At 39.3% G+C, this 18,925-nt stretch overlaps 1 protein-coding gene across 10 annotated transcripts; it reads right to left on the reverse strand.

The window, feature by feature from the left end:
* Positions 1-367: 367 nt before the first annotated feature.
* scube2 (signal peptide, CUB domain, EGF-like 2) lies at positions 368-18,769 on the reverse strand. Of its 10 annotated transcripts, none has more exons than XM_043244421.1 (23): positions 18,516-18,769; positions 18,031-18,153; positions 17,649-17,774; positions 17,279-17,413; positions 15,056-15,178; positions 14,837-14,953; positions 13,380-13,469; positions 12,708-12,824; positions 11,540-11,662; positions 11,003-11,119; positions 10,745-10,867; positions 10,307-10,423; positions 10,129-10,218; positions 9,659-9,763; positions 8,992-9,153; positions 8,545-8,751; positions 4,971-5,141; positions 3,261-3,428; positions 2,439-2,600; positions 2,103-2,300; positions 1,774-1,926; positions 1,603-1,682; positions 368-1,396 (listed from the first exon to the last, which is right to left on the reverse strand). In XM_043244421.1, exons 1-23 carry the CDS (start codon positions 18,601-18,603, stop codon positions 1,250-1,252), a joined length of 3,042 nt encoding a protein of 1,013 aa, XP_043100356.1. In that variant the 5' UTR covers positions 18,604-18,769; the 3' UTR covers positions 368-1,249. The 10 variants fall into 10 exon arrangements, with proteins under 10 accessions (XP_043100356.1, XP_043100357.1, XP_043100355.1 ...); XM_043244422.1 differs by having other exon boundaries at positions 10,307-10,420; positions 15,056-15,181; XM_043244420.1 differs by having other exon boundaries at positions 8,545-8,748; positions 15,056-15,181.
* Positions 18,770-18,925: the final 156 nt, after the last annotated feature.

The following is an 18,925-nucleotide window of genomic DNA, read 5'->3' on the forward strand; positions in this document are numbered from 1 at the left end:
CCTCCGGAAACAAGTGGGTGGGAACCATTCTTCCGTAAGACCGAACAGCGTTAGCTTATGCTAATTTTTTTTATATGTAGGCGAATATGTCTCATTTTATACTTTTTATTCGTAAAACAATGTATTTTTCAGATTTATGGAACGATAAAAAGAGATATCATCTTCATGTTTTTGTTCAGGATTTAAATGTAATATGTCGAAATAATAATATTACTAATCTATTTTAACCTTGGGCGAATAAGACATAATTCCTGTTTTATGGGTTTAACATAGAAAAAGTTAAATTTATACAAGAACCCAAGATTTTTTGTTGTAAATCACTGATCTAGGCTATTGCAACTGTGTTGCATCTGATATAACAAAGACATTCTGAGTGTATTTCTTTATTTACACGTTAGATGTACAACCATAAAAATATAAACATTTAATTTACTCTGCATGTCATTAATGAGTAATCAATCCTACATCAAGAGCCTCTTAAACCAAAAATCAGTTTAGGTGATGGACATGTAATAGCAGTGAATGCAGAGAAACCGATAAGTAATATATCAAATGACCATAAATGTCTAACCAGTACCTGAAAATATTGTGTACATCTACGATTTCTTACTGGAAACAAATGACGAATACATATATGTCATGTATGAAGAAGGCTACAATGCAAAAAAAGAATACAATATAGTAACATGAGAGCTGATGCTAATTTTTTTTTACATAATGTACAACACATTCAAACTCACAAAAATAGCTTTAACTGCTTTAACTTCCTCTTAGTAGTTCTCTGAAGTTTCAAAATAATCTGGTCAAACATATTTTCACAAAAAATGGCAGATGAAATGACCTGTAATATATAACAAGCAATCAAGTTGCTCTTCTTTTTTGCTGACTATAATTCAGGCTGTAATTAATGTGTTTTTGTAACACATTCACTTCTGGGCAATAAAGGAATGAAACAGGAAGAATCTTTTTCTTGAAAGGTGGCAGTTCATGTTATAATTGTTAGAAAGGCAGCATTAAAATCCAATCACTGGAAAAACAGTTCATTTTCTTCAGGAGAAAAACATTCCAATGACGTATTTAGGAAAGTTTCTTGTGAGCTCTCATCTCATCAGGTCCAAGAAGTCGCCTTGAATCCGCATCCGTATGATGGCGGCCAAGAACATTCAGGAATACATTTGTTCCAGGTCAGTCATATAAAATTTGTCTCGAGCGCCAAATATTTATTCCATACAAGATTATTTCACAAAATTCAGGGGCGTAGGAATCTCAAAACTTTGGAGCGGAGAAATCTGATGAATGATTTTGGAAACATTTCTCTAGACTCTTGTGCAGTATAGTTAAAGAAGTTTTGCGGATGGGCCAGGACATCAAACAGGGCCTTCATAAGCTTCTTGTCCTGTAAAGTTAATTAGAAAACAATGGACTTCAAGTCAATTACAAAACACCAGCACAATATATTTTCCCATCTTCCACAGGGTGGCACTATTGTCTGTTTTTTACTACTAGGATCTGCACCGGCAACCACATTTTTGTACTTGCCTCATTTTAATGACTTACAATGTTAACAATCAAGTTACAATGAGACAAATGAATGTACTATACCTTAAGGATTTCTTGATGATTCTCAGAGGCATATAACCGTCCGTCCCTAACAATGTCCTCAATGAGCTCCTGATAGTCCTCTAAAAGAGGCCCAATACATAGCACGTAAATACTCAGCATGCTTTGAACACAAATCATACAATACAAACATGTCAGCAATTCATTTCTCACCATCGTACGTTACATATGGCACTTGGAAGCCTTTTCCACTGTTTCCTTCATTGGAGCGGAACTGGATCCAGAGTTTCTTGGAGCGGGAGGTGAAGGCGATGGGTCGCTCATACGTCTGGCAAGTCTCATAAGTCGTCACTGAATTGGGCAGAGCTGTGGGAACAGTAAAGAAACTTCTAAAGAACTCTTCAGTGGCTTATTCGAGATGAAGGAGAGCCTTAATGAGCCCATCGATGCGGCTCCTCCCCCCATTTCCTCACATGTGTATTCACAATCACCCTGCTGAGCCAATGCATTCAACACCAGATCACAGCCTTGCAAACACTCACAACTCTTCCGCATGACCAAATAGTCCCCACACTCGTCCTCAATAGGAAGGTAGATCTCAGGTACCACAACGAGGATTCTGCGCTTGGGAGGAGGGGTGATGGTCCAGGTGCATTCGATGTTGGCCGGGTAGTTGCCAGGGTAGTTGGGAGATTCGATATAGCCGGTGAATTCTCCCAGCTCTCCTCCACAGTGTCTGTCTGACAGGAACAAATTAAACCACTTAGGCTAGACGGTACATTGTGTTTTCAATGAGAAAATGATAGGCTTAATTGAAAGCCCCGTTCTGTCTTTTAAAAAAAAAGCTCAAATTAAACCTTTCTGTGAATTGCATTTACTTTTGCACTGCATAATGTTTGTGGATCCGTCAAAATCAGTAGTAGTGTTTCCAGGGCAGGCAATGCAGTAGTTTTGGCCAAACTCCATCTGATAGGTTCCAATGGGGCAACGGATACAGCGGTGGGTGCTGGTATTATAATAATGCCCAGGTGAGCACTGAACTGTAGGGACAACAAAATGAAGCATGAATGTGACATCTGCAAAAAAGAAATCGTACATTTTAAGATAATACCCTTACGTAAATCTGCTGAAAAAACTATTTTAACTGTTGTCCCAGCCTGACCTGTTAAAGAGTTGCAAACCTCTAAAATGTGGTTGGGAGACCTCCGTAGGATTTTGTTTTATGCTGGTCTACATCAATGTTAATATACATTAAAGTACTGTTAAAAATGGATCAGTCAGAATTTCTTTTTTGAAAGAAACATGTTTTTTTGTTTTGTTTTTTTAGCAGCGATGCACTAAATTGATTAAAAATGACAGTAAAAACATTTATAATCTTACAAAAGATTTACATTTCAAATAAATGCTGAAGAAATGTATCAAAGGTTCCACAGAAATATTAATTAAGCACACTTGTTTTCAACACTGATAATATATGAAATGTTTTGGAACGCCAAATCAGCATATTCTGAATGTTTTCTGAAAGATCATGGCACTGAGGACTGGGTAATGGCTGCTGAAGATTCAGATTTGCCATCGCATGAATAAATTACATTTGAAAAATAAATGAAAAAGAAAACTATTAAATTGAAAATAGTTACCGCCCCAAACTGTTAAACTGCAGTATAATCTAACTTGTATTAGAGCCTTTTTCTTCTCACCTTTAGTCTCACAGTCTTGGAAGGACACAGAACCATCATATTTGGTTGTGAGGCTTCCTCCACATGGGAAACAGGAAGTTCGGCCGACCTCAGGCTGATAGGTGCCTTGTGGGCAGGACAGACAGGGCACAAAACCATCATGGGAGAACTGACCAGGACGGCACTGACCTAAAATCAGAAAAATGTTAAGACAATGCCAGACAAACCAAGTTGAATACTTTACTGCCTTCCAAAGAAAGCAAACTGCAGTGATGTAATGCAAGTTCATTATCTTATAAACTGCAGACCTCCTCTCATCTCTCTGGTGACCACACAAAATTGGCTACCGCTGAGATGGACCCTAACAGCCCCTCTAGTTATGTCTATCAGCAGAGAGCAGGAGATGGCATCTGCACAGTAAGCTGCCTTTGATGGCCGCGTCTAAGAAGCAGAAACATGGCGGTGCTTTTTTTTTTTTTTCCTCCAAACGCGAGACTGGTCTGGAATTCTTTGTCGGTGTGAATGAATCAGACAGTTGAGGATTTGCAGGGCTGCATGAAATGACCCCTCCCAACACACTCACAATCACAAAAACTCAACTCAAGCTCAACTAGCCATGAGCCAGAGAGATTATCATCAATACAGGTATGCTTCCTGTCGGCTACATAAACAAAAAAACAGGATGTGATTCATACTCTTTCTTTGCAACTTTAGATATGTGGGGGATGACATCTCTCGTGCGGTGTGGTGTCTTAATGTGAAAATGTAAAATGTGAAATCTTAATACAGTAAAAAAAAAAAAAAAAAAAAACAGAAACTCTGTTAAGGAACAATTTTGGAAACCCTTTAGAATCGATAAATTCTTAACTTGCTGCTTAGTAATAGTTAGTAAGGTAGTTGTTAAGTTTAGGTATTGGGTAGGATTAGAGATGTAGGTTGATAAAAATGATCATTATTATTTAAAATTAAAATAAATAAAATCATTTTGTTTTAAGGTCTAATTCTCACCATTAACAAATTTTTAACTACACCATTTGCCTCGAAATCTGAATTAGCTGCTTATTAAAAGTTCATAAGGTAGTTGTTAAGTTTAGGTATTGGATAGAAATAAGAATATAAATTATGGTCATGCAAAATATGTGCTCTACTATACTAACAGTTAATATGTTAATAATCGACATGCTAATAAGCACTAGTTACTTAGTTTTCATACTATTAATATATTGACTGATTATTAATAATTAATCATTAGCAATTAATTGTGAGAATTTGTCCCTATACTGAAGTGTTACCACATTTTTTTATTTTGTATTATTATGTAATTATTATTTGGTTAATATACGAAGTAATATGTTACTATATATGTTACTTAATATGCTAATATATATTACATATTAATATAGTATATAAGCCTGTAATTGGCATAAATGTACATTTTTAAGATCATCTCTGGTTTTAGGGCAAGTCCACTGCCATCTTAGGTGTCATCTCTAACTGCTTTGTAATATTCAGGACAGAATCTATTTCTTGAAGAACAAGGTTAACTACTTAATGCTCAGGCATCAGCCCAACAACTTTACCCTTTACTTGGTCGAAACAATAAACAGATTTTAAAACTAAATGACAAACAAACATACAAGCTCTTGACAGACACCGACCCCAGCGGAAGTGTGTGATCGCGTAAAGACTACAGACTTGTTTGCTCACGAGCATGTCTCTGTGAAGTCTCACCTCCACACTCCGAGATGTTGCGTGCTCCAGGGGTTCTTGGGATTCCCCTGCCCTCGGGTCCCGGGCACACGTCACACGACACCTGCCCCTCTTCATCTTGGTACGTCCCAGGGGGGCAAAGAAAGCACCTCCCCTGCTCTCCATCGTAGTACGTGCCAACGCTGCATTTGACTAGTGCACAAAAAAGTCAGAAATTAGATGAAACGGAGGCTAGACTTGGAACACAAAAAAGAGGGGCCTCACATTAAGCTGCAAAAGGGGCACTGCAAATCGACCTGATGCAGCTATGCCAAAAATTCAAACAAATAAGAGAACTGAGGCTTTCCACAGCTGCCTGATCCCCCACATCAAACGGCCCTCACACGCATACACAATCCCTCACCTTACTGAACACGCTCAAAGGGAATATTACCTCGCCTAAACCTATGATGTCTGATTAAAGGGAGCGGAACAAAGTCTTTTTAATGTTCGCTTTATAAACCGCTCTGATTTATAGTGCCGCTTTCAAAAGTGTTTTGCACACACTGTGCCTTAAAATAAGCCACGCACCGGTACGGTTCAGTCCTTTAACCAAGTAAGTACGGCAATTTAGAAACGTTCCTTTCATCTCAGTGTCTCTGTGCAAACATCCAACTGACACTGTTCGGGAGAATTTAGACAAACCTCTTACTCCCGAGATTTTATGGTAATGATGGCTAATTCCACAAAGGCTTAAACAGCATGGCAATTATGTGTGCCTCAGCAAACTGCCCGATTTCTAAGGAGAAAATGTAATTCTCTCAAGAGCAGTTCATTTTTTCCTCTCTTTTGTTAATCCTGAATGACCATGAGGAGCCACCGTCACATTGTCCCGGGCCGCTTTTATTTGACAGAGCGACAGAGTAAGAGAGAGGAGAGGAAAGGAGTGAGAGATGGAGGGAGAGAGAGAGAGAGAGAGAGAGAGAGAGAGAGAAAAAACCTTGAAGCCTTTCAAATGCAAAGTGACGATTCCATTGAATCCTCGAATTGATGGCCCCAAAGAGGTTTAAAGGACCTTTCACCTCTATTCAAGTCCCCCGGCTTTTGCCTATTTGATGACATAGGCAAACACTATGGTATCACAGTGGTAAGGAGCTGAACCCAATAAAAGGGGTCAGGATTGTGAATCCCCCATTCAGCGGAGTCCAATCGCTCCTTGCGCCTATCAGGCAGGGGCCCAAACAGCTGATGCTAATTGATTCCCATGGTGTCGTTGAAGTCAATTCTCTTGAGCCGCTCAGTGGCTGGGGTCACACAGAGTGGCCCTGCCTAAGGAGGAATTTGGCACTTAAACTGCTTGCTTGAATAAACAGCCCTCTAAAACACCCCCCTACAAAAACAAACAAGCAAACAATAACTTAGCACATTTATGGACAGGAGAGGAAAGCGGCAGCTGAGAGGGCAAACTTAGGCAAACCCCTCTTTCTGTGACCGTTTAGCTTTGCTGTTTATATAGAGTTCATCATTGTGTGTTTTTGTGATATCCATCTAATGGATTACACGTTCAATTCATCTCAAAATGTATGAGTGCTTTAAGTGAAAATGACAATTGTTTTTCTTCAGTGGACGCTAAAGGTATTCTGAACAATGTTTTCACCTATACCGCTAAAAGTCAGTGGCATCTAAAAACAAAACAGGGAGACAGAGATATTGAACATTTCAAAATATCCTGCTAAAGAAGAAAGAAATCCATGCAGTTCTGGAATGAAAATCAGGGTGACTAAATGAAGTTTGTTTACTGGGTGAACTAGAATACATTTCACGATTCGGGGTTTTAAAAGCAAATCTGCGAAGAAGTGTTGAAGCACAGATTTTCCCCACTCACTCCAGGAGCTTGAACAAACCCCACTGGGATTTACAATGGAGTGGGCAAACTGAAAAGCCTAAACTGCACTTAGTGAGGCAAGCCAGTGGGGGAGGCCAGAACAGGGAGGAAAAAAAATATAGCTCTTTTTAGAGCTGGATTTAAGCTGGCACTTGGACACTACACTTCTGTGTACCTTAATTGTACGCCTGCTTTAGTGAAAAGAGCAAAACTTACAATCCTATATTCAGCATGGATTCAATTAATTACTTATGGGCAAGCGTTTACACTTGGCATCGCTTTCCAAACATGTTAAATGAGATGTAGACGTATGGCGTGGATGTGTAAATTTGGACCTGTGGGACTTGTGATTCGTAAAATAATGAGGAGGGAGCTGGTCAGCTGGTCAACTGGGCTTAATTTTTCCTCTATTATCATTCTCCAGCGGAGAGTAACCCAAAATGGATCAAACGACTCAAAACACCACACCAGTCAAAGAAGAGAGAAAACCACTGCATATAAACACAGACAGACGGTATTGTGACAGCAATACTGCCTTTTAATAGTCAGCAGGGTTTTTTTTATGTTTTGAAAGAGTCTCTTATGCTCACCAAGGCTGCATTTTATTTTTTAAAAGTAAGGTAAAACTGTTTTCTATTTTAATATTTTAAAATAAGATTTTTAGCAGGTAGTCTTCAGAATTTTTTTTATCAATATTAAAAACAGTGTTTCAAATTAATATAACATAGTGCTGTCAAACAATTCAATGCATCCAAAATTACATATACATGTATTTGTATATATACACATGCATTTATATACACAGAACACAAATATATGATTTGTATAATATATATATATGCTAAAATTGCATGTTGTCATTTTACAGCTTTCACCCATCGCTTGTCACCAATTACCTCGTATTTGTTCCAAATAATTTTATGCGAAACATCACAAACTTAACTGCGATGTCTGACCGTTAAGTCTCTCTAGCTATGAAAGTGCAATCTCAGAGCAGTAACATTTTACTCTGAGACTGTTGTAAAGAAGTCTTTAAAGCAACTGACAGCCTTGAAAAAGCAGAGAGCCTTTGGTTGACTGCATTACTGCTGAAACTGAGCCCTTTAAAAGATAATGGACTTTTCCACCATAAAAGAGGACAAACAACCTCAGCGATGCTGTCACCTTAAAAAGCCATCTTTGAAAGAGCCGTATGTCAAAGACAATGAAGACAATGAGATAATGTTCAACACAATGAGGCCTCCAGACAAAGAGTTAGCTGTGCCTCACGTACAGTCCCTCGGAGATGTTTATTCTAGAGGCTAAAGGAAACTGATGCCAAGTTGAACATATGCTGTAGCAAGCTGATCTGAAGTACGCCTGTCACACAAAACATGTACTCGGCTTCAGTCTTGAGATTGGAACAGCTCTCAGCTACAAGAGCCAACAGCAGCCTTCTGTTTCCCAGTCTTGCCTCTTAAATAAAACTCCCGCCAACTTTCTCACACCATGCATATTATACTATATAACACCTAATATATGTCAGTCACCTGGCCTTCACTGATGCCGACTGCACTTCTACAATGTACAATATTTGAAAAGCCGTCGGATAGAAGCACTTCATTCAAACTAGACATAATCAGTGACCTGGAACGCAACCAACATGCGAAGCAAGTACTATAATACATATGTGGAACCCAACAAATAGTTTGTGTCTTCAAGCAACTGTAAGCGGCGTGTATTTGCGCTCACCACATTTCTTGTCGAGCAGGATCTGTCCGGTGCCGCAGTGGTCTGGTGGGTCCGCGGGACGGACGAGTTTCTTAGCCAGCTCGTACTCCGATCCGGCGAAGTGCAGGTGAAACTGCTCCCGGTTAATGGACTTCCGAAGAGTGCGTATAGTCTTTCTAAGCCGCTTCTCAGAGCGCCGCCGAACACATGCCAGGTCACAGCCCTCTGCTGAGAGAAACACTGGATACCATATCTCGTACATACATAGAGCGCACACAAACACCCACAAAGTGCACGCTGTCCGCTATTTAAATATAGAACCCACTTCCATCATAAACCAGGAGATACTTTCACCTGTTGGCTTGTTTTAGTATCAGCGACAGTAGCAGGAAGAGGGAGAGATGCGAGCAAGCAGTGAGAGGCCTAAGGTTTCTACTGAAACATACGCATGCAGTGCACGAAACCAACCTGTTACCTCCTCCAGGTTCACATCCAGCTCAAACTGGGCAGTGATGGAGGACCCTTCCTCCTCGCCGGCCTTCCGCCCGTGGCGACTACGGTGCTGTCTGCTTGAAGAGGCACAGTGCAGGCTAACAAAGCTGAACTGGACGTTCTCAGTGGCTCTTTTGTCTGAGTAAATAGATATCAGAGACTTAATGGATTTAGAGGGCCTGAAATAAAAAGGCAGGCTCAATTCTTGTTTTCTTTGGCTGTGAAATCAAATTTATTTTCATCATCCCTTTCGCTTTTCAGGATGGATAACAGTGCAGAAAGAATTAAACATGAGTGGAGACGGTAGAATATATTTTAAGTTGTGAGTGTGGGAATCTTTTCTGACCAAACTTGTGAAAATATGTAGTTTTATTATAGTATTAGTATTATTATTGATATATCTGTGTCTGGCTTGCTGCACTCACTCACTTACTTTTTATTTCCATGAAGTCTACTTGCATAGAGGGGAAATAAGAAGAAAGCTAATCATTTGTGTTTTGGTCGCACAATTTGACAAATGTAGTCATGTTTTATTAATGGTCTGACTTTAGACTTTGACTTAAAGCCTGTGCAAACAAATGGCTACTTCGGTAGTCAACTGTGTGTATTTTCAGTGAAAACCGTGTTGGTGTGAGGCCAGTACCTGACAGGGTGGTTTTGAAGCTCTGTGCAAGATTTTCCTGACTCCGCTTCAGATTGCACTTCCCCTGTCCAGATTTAAATGTAGCAATGGTTTTGATTCCAGAGCCTATAACAGGAAGGAACACTGTGAATTATGCACCCATCATATTCCTCATTTGGGATCAGCGTTGTTATTGTTAACTAAAACTTAAATACAAAAATAAAATCATTTGAAATAAAGCTGAAAAATGTCAATCACTCATCCTCATGACATTCCAAACCTGTAAGACGTTTGTTCATCTTCCAAAAAAATATATATTTTTGAATACGTATATGTTTATGAATATATTTTTTATGACATCTGAGAGCTTTCTGACCCTCCATAGACAGCAAGACAACAATTACTGCAATAATGCATTTATAGTATTCAGTAGTAAAGAGCGTACACTGCTTGGAACAGTTGAAACCCAGAACACATTCGCATAGATTTACCTTGACAATGTGAGCCGTTCCCTTTCCACTGTCCTCCCGCGTGGCACGGCAGGGGCATGCCACAGGTCACGGTGTATGAATCTTCAGCTCCTACAGATGAAGGTGAAGGTGTCAGAAAAGCTCAGAGCAAACTCCAGCACGCAGACAAAGGCAGATCCCTAAATGTCGTAACACTCACCACTGCTGATATGAACCTGCGACTTGCAGGTCAGGTAGCAGAGCTCACCCCCTCCCTGCTTACTGCAGTTAAGAGTGGGCCTGGCAGGTGGCGGCACTAGTGCAGAGTCCTCTGCTTCTGAATGTGAAAATCACAATGCTTAAACGTAAAGCTATGGCACGCATGCTGAGAGGAAGGTGGATGGAAAGAGTTAGAAAGACAGATCGAAAGCTCAACGGTGCAGTATGTTCAAGATGAAAATATGAATGTTCAACACGACGTGAGATTTGAGCACCTGGTATCTGTTTGTCAGCAATAGCACAGACGGAGAGAGCCAGATAGAGAAACACAAAAGTATCTCCTGCTTTTAACTCCCAGGGATGAAGAACAGATTTCCATCTAGACCGACATTATCAGATATAGAAATCCAGCATTCAGAATCACTCAGGCTCATCTTACCGATACAGTCTTTCTTGTTCCAGTGCAGCTTGTGACCAGCATGACAGTGGCACTCAAAGCCTCCCATGGTGTTTTCACAGGTGTGTTCACATCCTCCATTGTTCAAACTACATTCGTTTATGTCTGAGAATGGAGGAGTCGACAAACGCAAAATAGCATTTCAGGAAAACAAGTCATTCAGTTGCAACTCATCTGTAATAATCTGTAAATCAATAATTTTTTTTTTTTTTTTTAATCTTTAAATAGCTGTGTCTTTACCTCCACAATGGGCAAGCCCATAAAGCGTGTAGCCCTTGTTGCAAACACACTGGAAACTACCAGGTGAGTTTACACAAGTGTGGTCGCACGTCCTCTCGAAAAAGCACTCGTCAATATCTATAATCAAACAAAAATTAGCTTAAATTGAAAACTGCACAGCTTCTTCATCAAGCACGCTCTCATTTTCTGTTCAAAGGCTCCGTATTCAGTTTGAAAGAAATCAATCAAGGCCTTTTTTATTAATAACAGGGAAAGGTGCTTTCCTCAGAAGACTTGTATCAAGGAGAGGGAGTTGTCTGTGTGCTTTAACGAAATTTTCTTTTCTTTTTCTTTTTATATTCTTTTAGGGTTCAGAGTTATACTCTTAGTCTATGTTAAGGATCTTCAAAGGAATCTTGCAAGTTGATACTGGCACCCTTCATGAGACTCCCACTCTGTCTTATCTGTAAGCTTAGTTACAAACACAGATACTAACACCAACCCCCACGCTGCTTCTCTATATTGTGTTGGACCTAAAGCAGAAGAAGAGCATCCTACCCTGGCACGAACGCTCGTCCGTCAGCAGTTTGAAGCCTTTACGACAGTTACATTCGAAACTGCCAATGGTGTTCCTGCAGTAGTGGTCACAGCCACCGTTATGGAGCTCACACTCATCAATGTCTGAGAGACAGAGAAGGACCAAATCACACTGTAGAACATAGATGGGCTGATCAGCTATAGGGTGAATCTCACAAAACCTGTCAAGATCTCACAAAACCCCCCAAAAATCAGATATTGCTTAAATAATATAATATAATATAACAATATATATATATTATAATATAATACTAATTTTGAAAGGTTTGAGGCCGTTTTTTCATGCTGACTAAAGCTACATGTATTTTACCAGTAAAAACAGTCAAAGTGTGAAATATTATGATTAAAAACAACCAATTTCTATTTTAATAAATGTAAAAAATTTAATCTTTTTCTGTGAAAGCAAAACTATGGATACCTGTTTCTGTCACTTAAAAAAAAAAATTCTGTAATTGCAACATTTTATTTCACAAATGTGATTTTTCGCAATTGCATGTTTCCGATTTTTTTTTTCCGAAATAAACTGACAATATAAAGATATAAAGTCAGAATTGCATCATATACACTGGCAACTGTGAGATATAATGTCACAATTCTGAAAACATATCAGTCTTTTTTGCCCTCAAAATACTTTATAATTCACAATTGCGAGTTATAAAGTCAGAATTCGAGATATAAAGTCGCATTTCTGACTTTATAACTCGCAATTGTGAGCTTATATCACAAATTTCTTAGAATTCAAGATATAAACTCACAATTCAGAATTGCGAGATAAATAGTAGCAATAACCTTTTTTAAATTTTAACAGTCTTTTTACAATCTTTAGTGTCATGCTGATTTGGTACTGATGTGGTGGAAACAGGTACATTTATTTTAAATTACTACGTTATGAATAGACACAAAATAACTCAAAAGAACATTTATTTATTTGAATTCAATTTTTATACCGTTACCGTTTTAATGCATCCTTGCTGAATAAAAGTATTAATCTGATGACCCCTAGACTTAAAATGTAGTGTAAATTGTTTGCTTTTGATTTTCAGGTGAATTGTGACTTAGACATGTTTTTGTGAGATTTATCCTAAAGGCAATTGAAACATGCGTATAAAGGGAAAACTCTGATCCATACCTTTGCAGGACTTGCCATCAGGTTGAAGAGTAAATCCTACTGGGCAGCTGCAGCGTACACCTGTGGATGTGTCCTTACAGGTGCTGTCACAGCCTCCGTTATTCACCGCACACGTCTCTGAAGAGCATAAGAAAGAAAGACGCGGCAAGTAAGAAGACAAGCCTTAGGCTGATGTAAATCAGTCATTGCAAAGATCGATCAGTTCATTAATATTTTAACAGTCTGTGCAAGGAAGTCTGTACACTATATCACACTCCACACATGCAGAAAACCAAGGACAAAGAGGCCATATGCAGCGCGCTGTGTAAATATGAGTTGGCAGAGTCAAATACAACACTCAGCACTGTACGATAAACATCCCCAGTCCCTGTCTCTCTCTGCATGAGAGAAAAACATGTGAAATGTACCACTCTATCACCAGGACATATTTTACAAGGGAGAAATCAGAGGTGGTGAAGTGTGGGTCTCCAGTCATTTCACAGTTTACCTAAAAGACTGTGGAATGCTTAGCCTGGCCGGGGTATACGCTTCTAAATATATGCACTGTATGTTAACACAACACTTCTTGGTTTTCTTTATAAGCACTGATATATTCAACCCTGTTTCTCTGGATGAAACTGCATTCTTTGAATTGATTTAATTATGTATGGATTGTTATTGGTAGGATTTTACCCATAAGCAGTCGACGCTTAACTCGTTTGTCTACCTCGGCCAAGGACGTGGCATTGTGATCAGGGGTGGTGGGGGCCGTTTCATCCCTTTCTAAAAAAGACAGACAACAGAGCATGAGAACAATATATACCTAACGCACTGGTAAAAAGTTACATTGCCAAATCACCCGAGAAACGCTTTGTTGAAATGTAAGAATTAAATATGATGGAATTCACCCGATTACTTTAATTTACACCAAAGAAAGTTATTTTATAGCGTCAGATCCAGAAGAAATCAAAGCCAGATGCATGATCTAAATATGATCCTTGGACCGCAAAACCAGTCATAAGTAGCATGTATAAATAACAATTGTAGCAATTGTTAACAAAGCAAATGTATGGGTCAAAATTATAATTTTTTTTTAAATGCAAAAAACAATTAGGGGATATTAATTAAAGATCATGTTTCATGAAGATATTTTGTACATTTGCTACTGTAAATACATTAAACCTTAATTTTTGAGTAGTAATATTCATTGCTAAGAACTTTATTTGGATCATTTTAAAGTAGGTTTTCTCAATATTTTGATATTTTTGCACCACTAATAATAACAGGAAATGTTACTTAAGCACCAAATCAGCATTGTGACACAGATCATATGACACTGTAGACTGGTGTAATGGTTGCAGTCAATTCTCATAGAAAAAAAAGTTATCACAAATTGTAATAATATTACTGTATTTCGGATCCTTAGTGAGCGTATGAGACTTTAAAATTTGAATATAAAAAAAAAAATAAATCACAATTTTGAATACTAGTGTTATAGTGTAGTGTATATATATATAAAATGTATTAAATAAATAAAGACATACATATTACAAATACTGTTGGCTTATTTGAAACTTGGTCTGAATGAATGTGTCCACTAAATGAAAACATATACATGTACAGAGCAAAACTGCATCTTAAGCTGTTCATCACATCTTGCGGCAATGTTTTTCACTGGCATCACACAGTCATCTGGTACAATCTATCCTATAAAGCAACCACACCGATAAGCACACCTTTTCATAAACAAAAAACAGCAACCAATCCCATGCAAAGAGACCTCCCTGACCGCTTGACTCTGTCCTAACCACTGTGGCACTGTAGTGCTCGCAGATAAATAAAGATCATCGTGTTTTATGCTTCGGGACAATCAAGAAGAGCAGTAGCAAACTCATGGACAATGCTGACAGAACAGAGAGAGACACCGATAAATGCAGACCCCACACACACAGCCCGCAGGCTCCAGCTGTACTTCCTCATTATCAGATAAAGTGTGTGTTTGTGTCTGAATGAGAGATCTCTATCACCACCTTTGCACATAAGTAGATAAAATATAGATCAGCTTAAAATACTTGCCAAGAGATCATCAGAAACACTAGCTGGAGGAGTGGTTTGGGACAAAAGCTTTAGAAGTGGTAAAGCAGGCTTACCTACACAGGCTCTGCCATCTGTGTGCAGGGTGTACCTGACGTGACACCTGCAGATGGGCCCCTGCTCCGTGTCCTCACAGATGTGCTGGCAGCCCCCATTGCCGTGGTTACAGGTCACTACGCAACAGAACACAAACAGCATCACATCAACAGCTCCAGTGAGTCGTCATGTGGTATTTCTCAGCCTAATGGTGGGTCAGAAATGCCATTCGCACGTACGGATGCAGCCCCGCTGGTTCTTGGCCAGCTCAAAACCCGGCCGGCACTCACAGGCGACGCCACCTTTGGGTGTTTCCTTACAGATGTGAGCACAGCCGTGTTCTTTATTCATGCAGCTCAGGCCTTCTGTGAAGAAGAGATACAATCAGAGAGCCCGGAATGCTTCCTTTTGGTATTACATAAACGTATTGATATTTTAATGAAATATTCCCGGAATAAACACGGTCTCAATCTGTGGCATGCTGCTGGCTACCACAAAAAATAATTCTCGACCATCAGTTTGGATTAAACTGAATGTTCCTTTAATAACATCATATAAGGATAGTTATTCTGTTAACATTTACTCACCATCATGTCAGTCCAAACTTTTATGACTTTCTTTCTTCTGTGGAACACAAAAGAAGATATTTTGAAGAATTCTGGTAACCAAACAGTTTTGGCGACCATTGACTTCTAATGTTTTGACAAGAAACAAACACTGAGACATGTCTCAAAATATCTTCTTTTATGAAAGAATGTCACACATTTTTGGAACGACATGAAGGTGAGCATTTTCTAATTTTTTTTTTTTTTTTTCGGGTGTACTATCACTTGAAACACGTTCTATTTGTTTATAGGATATCCACCTTATTTTTATTAAAGAATTAATAACATTTTCTGTGAATGCGTGAGACTTACAGTTCATTAGATGCTGTATAGGGAAACGACGAGAAGAATAAAAAAAGTGCAGTAAAGGGTAAAATTATTTGCACTGCAAACCACTGTGTTCATAATTAAGATAATATATTAGAAAATATAGCGTAAGACGTGGTTTTGCAATATCAAGCAATACTAGCTGTACTGTACAGCTAAATATAGCTGGAAGTGAGTGACACTGGAAGCCAATCCCATAAAATTTATGAACAACCGCACCCATTCTAGGTGGGTACATAATAAAATAATAGCATTTTGCCAACTGCAAAAACTAACCAAAACTCATTGTAAGAAAATAAATATAATAATGAAAAGAAACACAAATGGATTTGATCTATGCTAATGAAAACATAAACCATATGCAGCTCTGTGGTAAAGTAATTGTAGACATAATAGACTTTACATCTCTAATAAAGTTAATGGCTACATTAGTTAATCTTTACATTACCAATCCGTTTCTAGGAAAATAAATCAGAGTAGTTAGTAATCAGAGGGTGGAAAAAACATCCAAACCCTTGGGGTACCTGTTGTTACAATTCTTTTCAAATTCAATGCCATTTAATTCCACACACCCTGACCTGACATCAATAGCGGGTCTATGGGTCAGTGTAGAGGGCCGGTTTCCTCCCATTCACTCTGCAGCTCAGTGGATGTGCTGATAGGATTTAGCAAGTTTACCCAGAGAAAGCAAATGAGGTGGAAAGCCTTGCAAACCTTAGCTCAATTTACCGAGGAGAAAACAATACTCGCAGCTGAGAAGCTACAGACACATAAAAAGGTTTTTTATTCTCATCTATGACACAGGCCACAAAGCCCTGAGTGTTGCAGTTATTAACTTGTTTTGTTCCTCTGAACACGGGGCTCCCTTTCCCACAGCATGGGCCCTTTGGAAATGAACGGCTATAGATAATGCCCCAGAGAGGGAACCCAACTTAAAAGCTGTCATTCGCTCATTGTGCTGTCAATCATGATCTTATGTGAGAACATTTAGAAATTAGGTTGGCTTTCCTTTGCACTTACCCCTGACTTAGCACACTGACACCTCTGCGGATACACAAAACAAGCCTTTCTTAATGCACTTCTGACATCCAAGTTCAGAAAAAAATATCCTTCACGACTCGACTGATCACTTATGAACCAGAAGGCCACGGGGTGGCTTTTTCCCTGATAGGTCCTGGTCAGGACTGCTAAATTGTCTAAAATGTTTCGGCTCAGTTTTCTTACTCTATAGTCCTCATCCATTACATGTACATGTATTCACATTCTTTATAAATCCCATCTTCTCAAATGCCGGTCAATTATGTAGAAAGCACGGGTAAGCTATTGCTACCACAGGCTAAACTACATTTTAGCCATTAACTTCTACAAGTACGAAAACTATTTAAAAAACAAAGCCGAAATGCACATATTTTAGGCGATTTAGAAGTCGAGGCTGGAAAAGAAGGACGCATGGTGACCCTGATATATATTCGTCGCTTAATATGATGGTATTCTGAACCATTAAAAGGTCTGTTAAAGACAGTAGCTCACCCACGGAGCGATGGATGCATGTGTGTTGATTGTCACTCAGGAAAAAGCCTTCCTTGCAGCGGCACTCATAGCTTCCCATGGTGTTGACACATACATGCTGACAGCCACCATTGTTGAAGACGCATTCATCCACATCTAGAGACAGAGAGTGTTAAAGCACTGATAACGGCGTCACAAAACGGCACATTTCCACATATCACATATAAACAAATCTCATTTGATCAGACGGATATTTGCTAGTGCAAACATACCGAGTGGAAATAAAGGAATTCTGTTTCAAAACACTTGCGGTATGTTGTGGGAATAACTCATCCCATGCGAAGTTTCACCTCTCGCACAAATATGATTTTTTTGGTGAGTTTGCACTTACCTAGACAGTTGTGTCCATCATGTGCCAAATGAAAGCCATCAAGGCAAGTACAGCGGTAATTGCCGGGTATGTTGTTACATTCGTGTACACAGCCGCCATTGTATTCCAGATCACATTCATCAATGTCTAGGAAATGGGACAGAAATCAAGGCTGACAAATGTTTGCAATTTCTGCATTACAGGGGCATTTCCCTTCCGATACAACAGCAAAACACTTTTTTGAAAGAAAGTAAACATGAACTAAAAAGTGCTAAAAAAAAAATAAACAATTGAAATTGCATACTACGTGTACAGTGCTTGTATACAATAATTAAAAAGTGAGCTTTTCCAGACTGCAGGGAAGTCCGGAGCCTGTTTAAATGAAGTGAAAGGGGGCCGTTACCTTCACAATGTTTCCCGTCCCCTTTAAATCCTGTTTTACAAGTGCACTTGTATGAAGTCGGGGTATTCTGACAAATAGCATCAATGTGACAGGCATCGCTTCCGTCTGCGCACTGATCTGAATCTGTGGATCACAAAAATACAACACGAGACTTTACTGTAAACACTGCTGACTTTACACAGCGGACTACTAATGAACTGCAAACCTTCACTAAATAAACTTCACTACTGTTTTGACTGTAGTTGCAATGCGTAAACACGGCCACCGTAATGGCTATAAATTAATAGTCGGATATAAAAAAAAAAAAAAAAAAAAAAAGATGAAATGTCAGGGAAAAAAAGCAAAGCGTATTAATATATCTCTTTAGTATTGAAAAAAAGTTTCAAAAGTGCTATCAAAACGAAGGGAGGCAAACAAGTCGCAAAAACGTGCAAATTGAAATTGCGTGTGTAGAGCATCGCGCGTAACAAAGTGAAGACTCTTACCAGTGTTGTGAGGAACTGCGGCGCTTTGGCGAGTATTTAACAAGAGCAAAAACAAACAGAGGAGCCGTGCAGTCCAAACAGCTCCCATGGTGATCGGTTCAGAGTTTAGGGTCGAGCTCAAAAACACGCGTTTACTCTAACACGAGTGTCCCTCTCATTTTCATCCGCACTTTGTCAGGGGATTCGCGCTTGTGAGCGCTTCAACAGAAGATGTGTGCAGTAGAGCGAGTGCGCGCGCGCGCGTGTGAGCGTGCGTGCGCGTGTGTGTGTGTGTTTGAAAGAGAGCCTTTTCTGTCTCTCTCCATGGTTCTGTGTGTGTGTGTGTGTGTGTGTGTGTGTGTGTGTGTGTGTGTGTGTGTGTGTGTGTGTGTGTGTCGGGGGATGGGGGTGTGAGCGAATTCACACAGAAG

The sequence above is a fragment of the Puntigrus tetrazona genome, chromosome 7, assembly GCF_018831695.1.
Source record: "Puntigrus tetrazona isolate hp1 chromosome 7, ASM1883169v1, whole genome shotgun sequence".
Taxonomy (NCBI): Eukaryota; Metazoa; Chordata; class Actinopteri; order Cypriniformes; family Cyprinidae; genus Puntigrus; species Puntigrus tetrazona.